This window comes from Callithrix jacchus, chromosome 11, assembly GCF_049354715.1.
Source record: "Callithrix jacchus isolate 240 chromosome 11, calJac240_pri, whole genome shotgun sequence".
Lineage (NCBI taxonomy): Eukaryota > Metazoa > Chordata > Mammalia > Primates > Cebidae > Callithrix > Callithrix jacchus.
The window spans coordinates 107,442,660-107,457,285 of record NC_133512.1 but is presented as its reverse complement, the minus strand read 5'-3'; the positions used below and the strand labels follow the sequence as shown (position 1 = coordinate 107,457,285).

The 14,626-nt window shown below is 40.9% G+C and overlaps 1 protein-coding gene across 6 annotated transcripts in view; it reads left to right on the top strand.

The window, feature by feature from the left end:
• Window positions 1-14,626, top strand: part of TBXAS1 (thromboxane A synthase 1) — a 185,324-nt gene that overhangs the window by 71,511 nt on the left and 99,187 nt on the right. For all 6 annotated transcript variants that reach the window (XR_013524216.1, XM_002751938.7, XM_035254599.3 and 3 more), the window contains one exon: window positions 7,534-7,630. Coding sequence is in view for 5 of the 6 variants with exons in the window: in XM_002751938.7 (XP_002751984.2) it covers window positions 7,534-7,630 (97 nt within the window). In the remaining variant the exon portion in view is untranslated. The remainder of the gene's footprint in view (window positions 1-7,533; window positions 7,631-14,626) is intronic.

Sequence of the window (14,626 nt, the reverse complement as noted above, 5' to 3'; positions counted from 1 at the left end):
TGTGGCCATTCTTGCAGGAGTAAGGTGGTATCGCATTGTGGTTTTGATTTGCATTTCCCTGATCATTAATGATGTTGAGCATTTTTTCATATGTTTATTGGCCATTTGTATATCTTCTTTTGAGAATTGTCTAATTCATGTCGTTTTTAGCCCACTTTTGGATGGGATTGTTTGTTTTTTTCTTACTGATTTGTTTAAGTTCATTCTAGATTCTGGATATTAGTCCTTTGTCAGATGTATAGATTGTGACGATTTTCTCCTATTCTGTGGGTTGTCTGTTTACTCTGTTGACAATTCGTTTTACTGTGCAAAAGCTCTTTAGTTTAATTAGGTCCCAGTGATTTATTTTTGTTTTTATTGCATTTTCTTTTGGGTTCTTTGTCATGAAATCCTTGCCTCAGCCAATGTCTAGAAGGGTTTTTCTAATATTATCTTCTAGAATTTTTATAGTTTCAGGTCTTAGGTTTAAGTCTTTAATCCTTCTTGAGTTGATTTTTGTATAAGGTGAGAGGTGAGGATCCAGTTTCATTCTCCTACAGGTGGCAAACCAATTATCCCAGCACCATTTGTGAAAAGGGTGTTCTTTCCTTACTTTATGCTTTTGTTTGCTTTGTTGAAGATCAGCTGGTTGTAAATCTTTGAGTTTATTTCTGGGTTTTCTATTCTGTTCCATTGGTCTATGAACCTATTTTGATACCAGCATCATGCTGTTTTGGTGACTATGGCCTTATAGTATAGTTTGAAATCAGGTAGTATGATGCCTCTAGATTTGTTTTGTTGCTGTTGTTGTTGTTGTTTGTTTGTTTTTGCTTAGTCTTTCTTTGGCTATGTGGGCTCTTTTTCAGTTCCATATGAATTTTAGAATTGTTTTTTCTAATTCTGTGAAGAATGATGGTGGTATTTTGATGGAGATTGCATTGAATTTGTAGATTACTTTTGGCAGTATGGTCATTTTCACAGTATTGACTTGACCCATCCATGAACATGGGATGTATTTCCATTTGTTTGTGTCGTCTATTATTTCTTCAGCAGTGTTTCGTAGCTTTTCTTGTAGAGTTCTTTCTACTCTTTGGTTAGGTATATTCCTAAGTATTTTTATTTTTTTTGCAGCTATTGTAGAAGGGGCTGAATTCTTGATTTGATTCTCTGCTTGGTTGCTGTTTGTGTATAAAAGAGCTACTGATTTGTGTACATTAATCTTGTATCTGGAAACTTTGCTGAATTCTTTTATCATTTCTCGGAGCTTTCTGGAGGAGTCCTTAGGGTTTTCAGTGTAAACGACTGTATTGTCAGCAAACAGTGACAGTTTTAATTCCTCTCTAGTGATTCAGATACCCTTTATTTCTTCCTTTTGTTTGATTGTTTTGGCTGAGACTTCCAGTACTATGTTGAAGAGGAGTGGTGAGAGTGGGCATCCTTGTCTTATTCCAGTTCCCAGAGGGAATGCTTTCAACTTTTCTCCATTCAGTATTATGTTGGCTGTGGGTTTGTCATTGATGGCCTTTATTACATTAAGGTATATCCCTTGTATGCCGATTTTGCTGAGAGTTTTAATCATAAAGGGATGCTGGATTTTGTCAAATGCTTTTTTTTTACATTTATTGAGATGATCACATGATTTTTGTTTTTAATTCTGTTTATGTGGTGTATTACATTTATTGACTTGCATATGTTAAACCATGCCTGCATCTCTGGTATGAAACCCACTTGATCATGGTGGATTATCTTTTTGATATGTTGTTCTATTTGGTTAGCTAATTTTAGCATCTATGTTCAAGAATATCAGTGTGTGGATAAGAATTTTAGTATCTGTGTTCATCAAGAATATTGGTCCATGGTTTTCTTTTTTGGTTGCATCCTTTCCTGGTTTGGGTTTTAGGGTGATGCTGGCTTCATAGGATGAGTTAGGGAGGGTTCCTCCTTTCTCTATCTTGTGGAATAGTGTAAAAAGTATTGGTTCCAATTCTTCTTTGAACATCTGGTAGAATTCTGCTGTGAATCTAGATGCAAATCCTTTGTCAGGTATGTACTTTGCAAATATTGTCTCCTAGCTGGTAGCATGTCTTTTCATCTTCTTAACAGTGTCTTTGAAATAGCAAATATTTTTCATTTTGATCAAGTTCAACTTTTTGATATTTGTCTTTTATTGATTATGTTTTAGTGTCAAGTCTAAGAACTTTTGTCAAGCTCTAAATTTCAAAGATTTCCTCTTTTTATTTTTCTAAGTTTTATAGTTTCACATTCTGCATTTAAGTCTGTGGTCCATATTGAGTTCATTTTTTGCATAGGTGTGAGGTTCATATTATGCCTATGTATGTCAGTATGTCAATTGCTCTAGCATCTTTATTTTTTTGAGACAGAGTCTCACTCTGTCTCCCAGGGTGGAGTGCAGTGTCATGATCTTGGCTCACAGCAACCTCCACCTCCCAGGTTCAAGCACTTTTCCTGCCTCAGCCTCCCAAGTAGCTGGGACTACAGGAGCTTGCCACCATGCCTGGATACTTTTTTGTATTTTTAGTAGAGATGGCATTTCACCATGTTGGCCAGGCTGGTCTCAAACACCAGACCTCAAGTTACCCACCTGCCTTGGCCTCTCAAAGTGCTGGATTACAGGTATGACTCACCATGCCTGGCCTACTCTAGCATCTTTTGTTGAAAAACATACCCTTCCTGAACTGAATTGCTTTTGCATCTTTATTAAAATTATCAGTTGAGCTTATATATGTGGGTCTACTTCTGAGTTCTCTATTTTGTCCCATTGATCTATGTGTTTGTCTTTCTGCCAATACCACACAGTCTTGATGGCTATAGCCAAGTCTTGGATGTAGTAGACTGATTCTTCCCACTTGATTCTTTTTCAAAATTGAGTTAGTTATTTTAAGTTCTTTGCCTTTTCATATAAGTTTTGGAATAAGTTTGTCTACATCTACAAGTATTCTTGCTGAAACTTTGATTGGAATTGCATTAAACCTATATGCCAGCTTTTTGAGAACTGATATTTTTTACATTGTGGAATCTTCCAATTCATGAACATATGTTTCTCCATTTACTTAGGTCTTCTTTTATTTCTTTCATCAACATTGTAAATTGCATTGTGTTTTCATTTGGTTTACACATGTTCATTGTTAGCATGTAGAAATGCTATTGATTTTTTTTTTTTTTTTTTGAAATTTCTTAGTACTTTCTCTGTGGATATCATGTCATCTCAAATTAGGGACAATTGTATTTATTCTTTTTCAGCCTATATGCTTTTCATTTATTTTTCTTGCCTTATTGCACTGGCTAGAACTTCTAATACTATGTCAAATAAGAGTAGTATGAGAGGACATCCTTGCTGTGTTCCCATCTTAAGGAAAAGCATTCAGTCTTTCATATTAAGTATGATGTTAGCTGTAGGGTTTTTGTATATGCTCTTTATCAAGCTGAGAAACTTTCTCTCTATTCCTGAGAGTTTTTATCATAAACAAGTGCTGGAGTTTGCCAAATGCTTTCTCATGTCAACTGATACAATCACATAATTTTCTATTTTTTAGGCAGTTAATATAGTGAATTATATTTATTGATTTGAAAATATTGAATCAGCCTTGGACACCTAGAATAAATACCCTTGGTTTTGGTATATAAGTCTTTTTTTTTTTTTGAGACGGAGTTTCGCTCTTGTTACCCAGGCTGGAGTGCAATGGCGCGATCTCGGCTCACCGCAACCTCCACCTCCTGGGTTCAGACAATTCTCCTGCCTCAGCCTCCTGAGTAGCTGGGATTACAAGCACGTGCCACCATGCCCAGCTAATTTTTTGTATTTTTAATAGAGACAGGGTTTCACCATGTTGACCAGGATGGTCTTGATCTCTTGACCTCGTGATCCACCCGTCTTGGCCTCCCAAAGTGCTGGGATTACAGGCTTGAGCCACTGAGCCCGGCCTTATAAGTCTTTTTATATATTGCTAGATTTGATTTGAAATTTTTTGTGTTTAAGCTCATGATGGATAATGGTCTATAGTTTCCTTGTACTATCTTTGGCTGGTTTTGGTATCAGAGTAAACCTGCCTTCATAAATTGAGTTGTAAAGTGTTCCCTCCTCTTTTATCTTCTGGAAGATATTGTACAATTAGTGTTAATTCTTCTTTAAATATTTGGTAGAATTCTCTATTGAAACCATCCTGGCCTGGAGATATCTTTTTCAGGAAATTTAAAATTATGAATTCAAATAAAAAATTATTAATTCAAGAAGTAGATGCAAAAAAAAGAAAAAAATTATGAATAAATTCTGAAATTTAATTAAAATTATTCTTTCTTTATGGTTGTAAGATTATTTGGATTGTCCGATTCATCTTGGTTGAGTTTTAGTAGTTTGTCATTTTCATAGCATTGGTCAATTTCTTTCCAGTTTTTAAATGTATTAGTCTAAAGTTTGTAGTAGTCCCTTAACCTTTTAACGGCTGCAGGATTTGTAGTTATATCCCATTTCATTCCTTATATCTGTGGTTTGTTTCTTCTCTCTTTTATCTTTATTAGTCTTGCTCAAGTTTTATCAATTTTATTGATGTGGGGTCCAAAGTGGCTCCCGCCGGAGGTCATGGCACTCGCGAAGACGAGGTCATCGCACTCGCGAAGACAAGGTCATCAGTTCAAGGCTAACCTGAGCAACCTCATAAGCTCAAACTGATTGGCAAAAAAAAAAAAAAAAAAAAAAAAATTATTGATGTTTTTCAAAGAACCAGTTTTTTGTTCATGAATTTTTCAATTTTTTTTGTTTCGTTTTCAGGTTCATTGAGTTCTGCACTTATTTTTTATTATTTCCTTCCCTGTGCTTGATAAGGTTTTTTGTTTTCCTAGTACTTATGTAAATACACATATGTAATTTATCACAACCTCTGAGTATGAATGCCTTACCATTTTGAGTGATACGTAGAAATCTTACCTCCATTTTGATCCCTTGAGCCTCCTTACTTTTTAAATATAATTGTCTTAAGTATTTCTCCTAAGTATATTGAGTATTACATCATATGATGGTGTTATTTTTGGTTGAACCATCAGGTATGATTTAAGAGACTCCTGAGGAGTATAGTGTATTATTTTTATCCATTTCATTGTCCTTCTTTCCTTTCTGAAGTTCTATACTTTCTTCTGTTTATCATCTCCCTTTCCTTTCTGTTTGGAGAATGTTCTTCAGCTGTTCTTTAAGGGTAGTATGTGAATGACAAAATCTCTTAGTTTTCCTTCATCAGAGAATGCCATTATTTCCACTTTTCTCCTGAAGGATACTTTCACTAAATAGATGACTTGTGATCGACAGTTATTTCCTTTCAGCACTTGAAAAATGTGCCACTTCCTTCTGGCTTCCATGGTTTCTGATAAAAAACCTGCTGTCCTTTGAGCTGGTATTCCCTATAGATAATACATCATTTCTCTCTGGCTGTTTTCAAGATGTTTTTCTTTCTTTTTTTAGTTTCGGAAGTTTAACTATGATGTGTATCTTGGCATGGATTTCCTTGGGTTCATGAAGTTGAGATTCATTCACCTTCTTGAATCTGTAGGTTTATGTCTTTTGAGAAATTGGAGAAATTTTCAGCTGTTAATTTCTTCAAGCCAAGGTGACTTTTAAGCACATTGTAAATTTGAGAAACATTGCTCTGGAGTGGGGTTGAGAGATCTGAGTACTTCTCAAATTGCATACAGAATGCTCTAAGTGTCCACAGCTTTCACTAGTTCTCAAAAGACCCTATGACCCTCACCATAAATTTTATAAAAGCGTTGGTTTATGGACTTATTGAGTTGTTTTTTGTTTTCTTGGTTAAAACCAGTAAAAACAAACAAACACACAAAAACTAGTTAGTATTCTTTTCTTTCTTTGTACCACATCTGTTGAATTCCTGTTTCCCAAAGATTTTCCTGACAATTTTGGAAAATGTGATGACTCAGGTAAATATTTTCCAAGTGCCTAAGATGTGACAGACAAATATTTTTTATTGTTTTTCATAGTCGTTGAGAAAAAAAGAGTTAAAAAAATTAATGTCATTTGGGTTTATGAAAAGTTCTTAGTAAATAAGTGCCAGAGTAAAACTGGCTGCTTTTCCGTGTGACTTTCCCCTTTAAAATCTGTTCCTTACTGCTCTGAGCTGGATACACCAGTGATCAAATTACATCCCTGAAAGTATAATTTCATACACTGAAAACATGTCATTATACAGTGGGCCGCTTGTCATCACTCTGGCTTGCTTTGCGCAGTTGGTGGGGGTACTCACGGTTCCCCCAAGCAGGCTTGTTCCTGGCCCGACTGCTCAGGCTGATTCCTCCAGCCAGCACACCCTTGCCTCCTTTGTCACCCCTTCTTTCTGGACCAACTCTTGCCATCTTCCAGAACTCAGCTTGGGAAGCACCACCTCTGGGAAGCCTTCACTCTCTCTCCTTTAGGCACTGAGGGTGTGCCTCCAGGGTCATTCACGCCTGCCAGAACATCAGGCCATAGGTTAATTGCCTAACTGCCTCACCCGTCAGATGGTCAGACCCTTGGAAACTGTAACTGGGTCTTGATTGTTTTTGTGCCCCCATTACTTTCATAAATATAATATGACATGTATTTAAGCACTATCTCTAGTTAGAGTTCATGCCACCAGCTGACTGGCTGAGGCTTTCATCCATATCTTCATTATTCATTAAGTATCTGTTGAGGGCTGCCCACAGAGGTTCATGCCTGTAATCCCAGCACTTTGGGAAGCCGAGATGGGGGAATCACTTGAGGTCAGGAGTTCAAGGCCAGCCTGGCCACCAAGGTGAAACCCTGTCTCTACTAAAAATACAAAAATTAGCTGGGCGTGGTGATGGGCACCTGTAATCTCAGCTACTCAGGAGGCTGAGGCAGGAGAATTACTTGAACCCAGGAGGTGGAGGTTGCATTGAGCTGAGATAGCACCACTGTATTACAGCCTGGACAAAACAGCAAGACTCCATTACAAAAATAAAAATAAAATATTTAAAAAGTATCTGTTGAGCTCCTTTATATATAGGTGTGGCAACCAGATATTCAGTTCTTCCCAGGCAGGTTTAATCTTTCCTCACAAGCATCTGTTTACTGATTCACGTTAGACTTTTTCTAGGCATTGGTCTTCTCTTGCTAGAATCCCTATCTTTACATTTTGGGGAAATACAGACAATGCTGACCTCTGCCATTTTCCTTCTTTGTCTTACTACTGGACCTTATGAACCCCTTATTATTGCATTTACATGTATAGCTCTGTCTTTTCTATTAGGCTGTAATAAGCTCCTTGGGGCAGGGAGTGTATCTTATTCCACGCAGCGTCTCCAGGGACTGGTGCAAGGTGGTATTCCATGAGTGCTGATGGAAAGAAATTTGATGTTAGATCATCACAGCTACATGGTTGCTCATGATGGGAACATGCATTTCCTCATTGTCTCCACACCTTTACTTCCTAGTTATCTTTCATCCCTCATTCTGAGCCACTGTGAATTCTTTTTTGGAAAGGAGACATGGGTAAATGTGACACATTTTAAAGTATGTTTTATTCCTCCCAGGTACTATCTTGGTCGTCGGATGTTTATTGTTATTTCCGAGCCGGACATGATCAAGCAGGTGTTAGTCGAGAACTTCAGTAACTTTACCAACAGAATGGTATGTAGTTTTGTTTCTGTGTATAGATGAATGGGAATCGTTCTAAGATGGAGGCACTGCATGTCAGCTTGAGAGGGGATGCAATCGGGCCTCTGATCAGGTTTATGTCAGTTCCACTCAAAACTGAGCTCCTCAGCAAACGCAGTTTTCAAAAGAGATCTATGGGACTGGTAGAAAAGAGTGGCATTTCCATTTAAGGAATGCTTCAAGAAAGCTAAAGCTCAAGGGAAGTTGAAGCTATTAAAGAGCCAGTAAGTCAAAGTGCATGGACCACCAAGCCATATCCAAGCAAGCAGCAAAGGCACCCCCAGGAAGCTGCCACAGCGCTTGAGACTGCCCGAGCCCATGAGACATGAGACAGCACTCGCCAACTGGTGTCTCCATATTTCCTCCCATGCCACCAAGACATGTGACCCTGAGAGCTGACCTGAAAGAGGTTTGGTGTGCTAGGGACAGACATACTTGATGCACATGTTCAAGCAGAGGGGACCAAATCACATTGCCCTCAGCTTTGGTCAATTTCTCCTCCAAGCCATTTGGCTGCCCTTCCTAATTTCTTTCACATCCCCTCACCCACCCCTCCACCCAGACCATGTCCAGGGCCCCAAACTCCAGAGTATGGTTCCAGTTTCCTTCCTCTTCCACTCAGCAAGGGATTAAGGCTTCAGGACTAAGTTCAAGTTCCCCAGACTATATTTAAGGGCCCTTGTGACTTAAATCCATTGTCTATGCTCCACCCGGTCTCTCACCACTCCCCAATTCAAACGGTCATTCTAGCCTCTCCCTGCTCACCCTCACCTGCTCTGGAGAGACCTGACCTCCTCTGCCTTGCTCATGCTGACACTGCCCCAGAATTGAAGGTAGCATAACAGTGGGGCTTATATTTATTATGACATGAGTTTGAGCACATTCTTTTTTTTTTTTGGAGACAGGGTATTGCTCTTCAGGCTGGAGTGCAGCGGTGTGATCGGAGCTCACTGCAGCCTCAAACTCCTGGCCTCAAGTGATCCTCCTGCCTCAGCCTCCTAGGTAGCTGGGACTGCATGTGTGTGCCACCATGCCCAGCTAATTTTTTAAAAACATTTGGCAGAGATGGGGTCTTACTATGTCGTCCAGGTTGGTCTCCAGCTTCTGGCCTCAAGGGATCCTCTCACCTTGGCCTCCCAAGGTGCTGGGATTACAGCCCTGAGCCACTGTACCTGGCCACATTTCTTAACTTAAAAAAGAGCTGGTGCAGCTCTTTTTAAAAATATCATGGAAAGTGGAGCTGAATCAACATGACTCAGCAGAAATGGTCACAGTCAGTGGCAGAACTTCTTATTCTAGGCCTCCTCTCAAGGCCTGGAGTTGGGGGATATGATCCACCTTACTGGACTGTTGCAAAGCCAGATGGGGTCATGCATATAACCTCTCCCTCTACACGGTACTTGGCAGGTGACACACTAGTGCTTTCACAAGAAAACCCTCCACCCCTTCCACACCCATCCAAACTCTTCCTATTCTTCAAGACACTCCTCAGATTCTGCCTCCTCCAGGAAGCCTTTCCTGCCTCCATCCCCATCCACTATTCCCCTGCCCAGAACTCTGACAGCGCTCACCATGTACATCACTCATTGTCACAGTTGATCCCCTTGTGCCTTCCACTGTTTACAGTAAAGAAGGATGTGACTTTCACTCTAGCTTGATTATTAGCTCTTTAAGGCCAAGAACTGTGTCTTGTACTTCTTTTTTATACCCCATGACATAAAAACATATTGACTCTTCAGCATCCAATATATTCTTGTTCCAACTGAATGGAATCTCCATCAACTTGACCTTCTTCCCAGAAGAATGAGGTATTACTTGAATCTGGAGTTGCAATATAGTCTTCTTCCTCTCGGTCATTCACAAACATGTGAAAAGACCCATCGTAGGTGAGATCTCCAGGAAACCCCAGTGTTTATAGTTTTCCATCTGGGAATGTATCCACTTACCTTTAGCTTTGTTTATGGTCTTTAAGCCAATTTCATAGCCATGATAAAACAACCCTTAGTGACTCAATTTTTTAAAAAACAGTCGTTAAAGTGGGATTTTTTCCACAGGTTTTTGAAAGTCAAATTAAATTGGGTTCTGTGGTTCCCTCTTATCCATATGCTTATTTATCTGCTCAAAGAACTCAAGGAGATTAGTGAGACGTGATTTCTCCTTACTGACACCACGCTGCCTTCCCTCTAATAGGCCATGTTTGCTTAAGCAGTCAGCGATTCAGCTTTATTATACATTCACTCGGTAAACATTAAACGCTTACTCCATGCAAGCTGTTACCAAATGGTCCCTTGTGATACAGAAAATACCTCGGCATATTAGTTTGATAAATTAAGTGAAAAGGAACTTAAATAATGCATGCTCTCATTCTCCAACAGGGAGAGCCCATCTCTGCTCACAAATCCGGGCTTCAGTTACGTTGAGTTTTGTCCCTGGACAGGCTGGTGGAGAAGGGCCCTGAGGTGGGAAGCTGGGTTTAGCTCTGAAATTTTACATGAGCTGTAAACGTCTCGGGAGGGATCCATGGAGCGTATTGGCTGGAGGTGGGGGTGACGCGCCAGGGCGCTCCCTGACATACATCCATATCCAATAAACATGTGAATTCAGAAATCATCCTGTGAAATATTCTTTTCCAAACTCCAGAACACTGGCTGGAGCAGACTACGGGTTGGATCCGGAGCGGCAGTTCTTAAGTCATGCTTTCCCGTTCACCTTTTCTGGGGCACTGGAGTCTGTGTGATGCCTCTGCTTCGTCTTGCTCATTTTCCACATGGACCTTGTAGTTCTCTATCAGTGTCCTCAGTGTTTCCTGAAACTGCTCCATGATGGTGCAACCACAGCTTATCATTAAACCCAAATCAATTTTCTTGGCATTTCTAGAAGCTCAGTCATCCCGGTATGTCAGGACTTGGATGTTTTTATTTAGATATTTTCAATGAGCTCTTCTTTGCTGTCAGGTACGGTACCTAATGAAGCTGTGGGGCAGCTCTTTTAAAATATCTGTGGAAAGTGGAGCTGAGTCCACATGACTCAGCAGAAATGGCCACAACCAGAGGCAGAACTTCTTGTTCTTGGCCTCCCATCAAGGCCTGCAGTTCGGGGAGCTGTGGGAAGGGTGATAAGAGGTAGGCCAGTCTTGGCCTGTGTTAGCTTTGTCTGGTCAGATGGGGTCATGACAGGGAGGTGTTGAAACACTAAGCCGACTGCCTTGGAGATGTGGGTTCTGTCTGGAGTGGCAGCGTGGAGTGCCATCCCTCAGGTCCTCATGAGCAACGCAGAGGTTGCCTCTCCAGGCACAGGTTGACCCACACCACTGACACACAAGAGTCACATCCAAAGTCATGTGATGGATGCGGTGGGAGGTTTTATCTAGAACCATTGACACCCAGCGCCCTGGCTGCCCCAGGTTCAGCCTCTCAGGGGCTGCTTCACCCACTCTCCTTCACTGCTTCTACAGCCATGAACATTGCAGAATGAGTCACCGTGAAACCACAAATTCCTTGGCACTGGTGAAGATGACTGAAGTTATAGGCAATTTAGTCACTGGAAACCTTCCTGTCCCCTGTATCTGCAGCAGCCTCTTATTCAGGGAAGTAAAGAGCGTATCAGCTCATTGCAGAGCTAATTGGCAAGGAAAGCTCAATTCAAGGCTACAGGTGGGTCAGAACCCCCCTGTGTGGGGGCCACAGGGACCTGCCTACCGGCATCCATTGAGGAGAGAAGGAGCCTCGGCAGGCTTACCATAAAACCGCACCCCCTTGAACTCATTCCTACACCTGTAGGAATTATTCTCCACTGACAGCTTTTGAAAATTTGTTCACCTGGAGTTCCTGGTTCTCTTTCCCTTAAATCAAACATTGAGTAAATGAAGACACTCAGATTTTCAAACATGTGCAGGAGGATTTAAGTTGTGAGAGTAGTTGTGCATGACCTAGCGAAGCACTCCCAGCTTCAGTCAAACCTTGCCAACTTTTTCTAGCTGCGAATTTCTTGAGAAAGGTCAACTCACATTACAGGTCTACAACTCTGAGCAAGGCAGAAGTTCTTCCTGCAAGCACAGACTGCAGAGAGCAGAAACCAGAAACAGGTGTGCAACCTCATTTGCCTGCCCCCTCTCTATTTTGAGGCATCTTTGTTTTATGTGACCTCTCTCTCCTTCTCTGCCCCAGTCTCCTTCTTCTAACACCCATTTTCTTCTGTTAATTTCCCCCTCTTCTAAGCCAGAGTCCAGCAGTATGGTGAAAGGTCTTTGCTGTGCACAGGAAACCCTCCAGCCTCAACTGGAAGCTTCTTGTTGCAGGATGGGCTGCCCGTTGGAATTCCCAGGTGACAGCCACAATGGGATACTTGTTCCCTGCGGGTCTCCCATTTCACCTGCTTTGCTAATGTCTGGACATCGCCACATCCTGGAAAAGCCAGATCCATGGAATTACTTTTAATCAGTAAAACACTCTGAGCTTCGTTTCCAACATGATAGCTAAGTTTGAATTCTAACGTCTTGAAAAGTACTGAGTGTCTTCTGGTGCCTTGGGAACGCAGGCATAGCATTAAGTGGTATTGATTCTCAATGCTCAAATGTCCTTCTCTCTGCCTTGCAGAGGTTTTTTTTCTAAAATTTCAAGACCTTGTTGAAAATGATTTCATATTTTTGTGTCTTACTAGATAGACTCTTGGTTCAGCAGGAAACTATCTATATTTATTTATTTATTTACAAAAAGAAATTAGTAAAGCTTGCTCTGATATTTATGTCTTCTTGCCCTAACTTTTGTGGCGGCAGAAGTAGAAATAAGTGTGTAAACCAGGAGATTAATATAAAAAATTTAGGCATGAGAATAGACAAATAAACCATAAAGTCAGTTCTTGTCTCTCAATGGATATATTCCAGAATATTCCATGGAAGTCAAGTCACCGAGTCCTGACTCTCCCTTTCTCTGCCTCAATCTCCTTCTAATGACATTCCCTTTCTTCCAATTTTCCTTCTTCTAAGCCATAGCCCAGCAGTATGGTGAAAGGCCTTCAATTTTAGTTTAAAGAAATGAAATCAGATTCCAGATTTGCTACCCCTTATTAGCTGGGTGACTTTCAGACAATCCTTTAACCTCCTGGCTCTCAGTTTCCTCCTGTGTAAAATACGTTAGACTGGCTAATGCCTAAGGTCTGTTTGGTGCCCAGTTCATGTGGCTGTCAGCAGCCACAGAGGGCCACAGAGTTCCACCAGTGTCCCACAGAGCCACCTGGAGCTTCAGGTGCAGGGAACAAGCTCCCTCTTAGGCCCCCTCAGGAAAATTTCTTCTTGTAGCCAAGCGTGTCAAGTGCGATATCAGGGATGCCCTGGTCCTTCTTGAACACTGCTTCTGGCCAGAAAGAATGCTGAGATATGTTGGACAGTTTCCTCTAAAGGTAAGAGTTAACAAGCCCCTGGATTCCCTTCCCTGCTCAGGAGGGGCCCTTGCTGCTGGCTATGGGCTGATAGAAGCACAGGTCAACACGTGGCTTCCTCCTCCTTCCCAGTGGATAAAATGCTGGAACTCTGTCAGGCAGGACTGCTGTCGTTAGAGGAGGCCCCTTTCCAGCAGCTGAAGCTGACTAGGCAGATACAGCCCGAATTTGTTTTTAGCTACCACATGCCCCTGAGCTGATCCCTTGAGCTGTGGATACATCTCACAACCTCACCTGGAGGCCATTCTCTCAGGCTGGTCACACTCTTATTCAGAGAGAGGGAAGATGATGTCATCTCTATGGCCACCTTTACCGGCAGAGGGAATGAATGAAAACGGACATGTAGAATAATAAGACCACTACTGTTTTTATTTTTGGTATTTTTTTATATTTTAATTTTTATTTATACTTTATTTTATTCTTATTTTCTGAGATGGAGTCTCACTCTGTCACCCAGGCTGGAGTGCAGTGGCACGATCTTGGCTCACTGCAACCTCCGCCTCCCGTGTTCAAGTGATTCTCCTTTCTCAGGCTCCTGAGTAGCTGGGATTTCAGGCATGGGCCATGACACCTGGCTAATTTTTGTGTTTTTAATAGAGATGGGGTTTCACCATGTTGGTCAGGCTGGTCTTGAACTCCTGACCTCAGGTGATCCGCCTGCGTAGGCCTCCCGAAGAGCTGGGATTATAGGTGTGAGCCACCACGCCCGGCCAAAAAGGAGGCTTTTAGCCTGGTCTCAGAGGACACTTACAAGAGATCCCAAGGAAGGCAGTGTGATCATCCCAAGTCAGGCAACCTAACATGAGCCTGTGAGAGAGAAACTGCAATCCACCCAGCAGTATAAATTCTCCTGGTTCTTTGGTTCCATATATATGTTTACAGGAATCAGCTTGTCAATTTTTAAAATTTTTGTTAACTTTTCATTTTTGTGAGTATATAGTAGTAGTAGGTGTATATATTTATGGGGTGTATGAGACATTTTGATATAGGCATGCAATGTGTAATAATCCCATCAGAGTAAATGGGGTATCCATCATCTCAAGCATTTTTCCTTTCTTTATGTTACAAACAATCCAATTATAATCTTTTGTTTTTTATTTTATTTTATTTTATTTTTTGCCCTGTCTTATGATACTGATCTTTTGGTTATTTTAAAACACACAGTTAAATTATTACTGACTATAGTCACCCTGTTGTGCTGTCAAAATACTAGATCTTATTCATTTTTTTAATTTTTTTTTCACCCATTAACCATCCCCACCTCCCTTGACATCTCCTCACTACTCTTCCCAGCCTCTGGTAACCCTCATTTTACTCTCTATCTCGATGAATTCAATTGTTTTAATTGTTAGTTCCTACAAATAAGTGAGAACATGCCAAGTTTGTCCTTCTGTGCCTGACTTATTTCATTTAGCACAATGACCTCCAGTTCTATCCATGTTGCTGCAAATGACAGGATTTTATTCTTTTTTATGGCTGAATTGTACTCCCGTTGTATTTAAGCACCACATTTTCTTTATCCAGTTGTCTTTT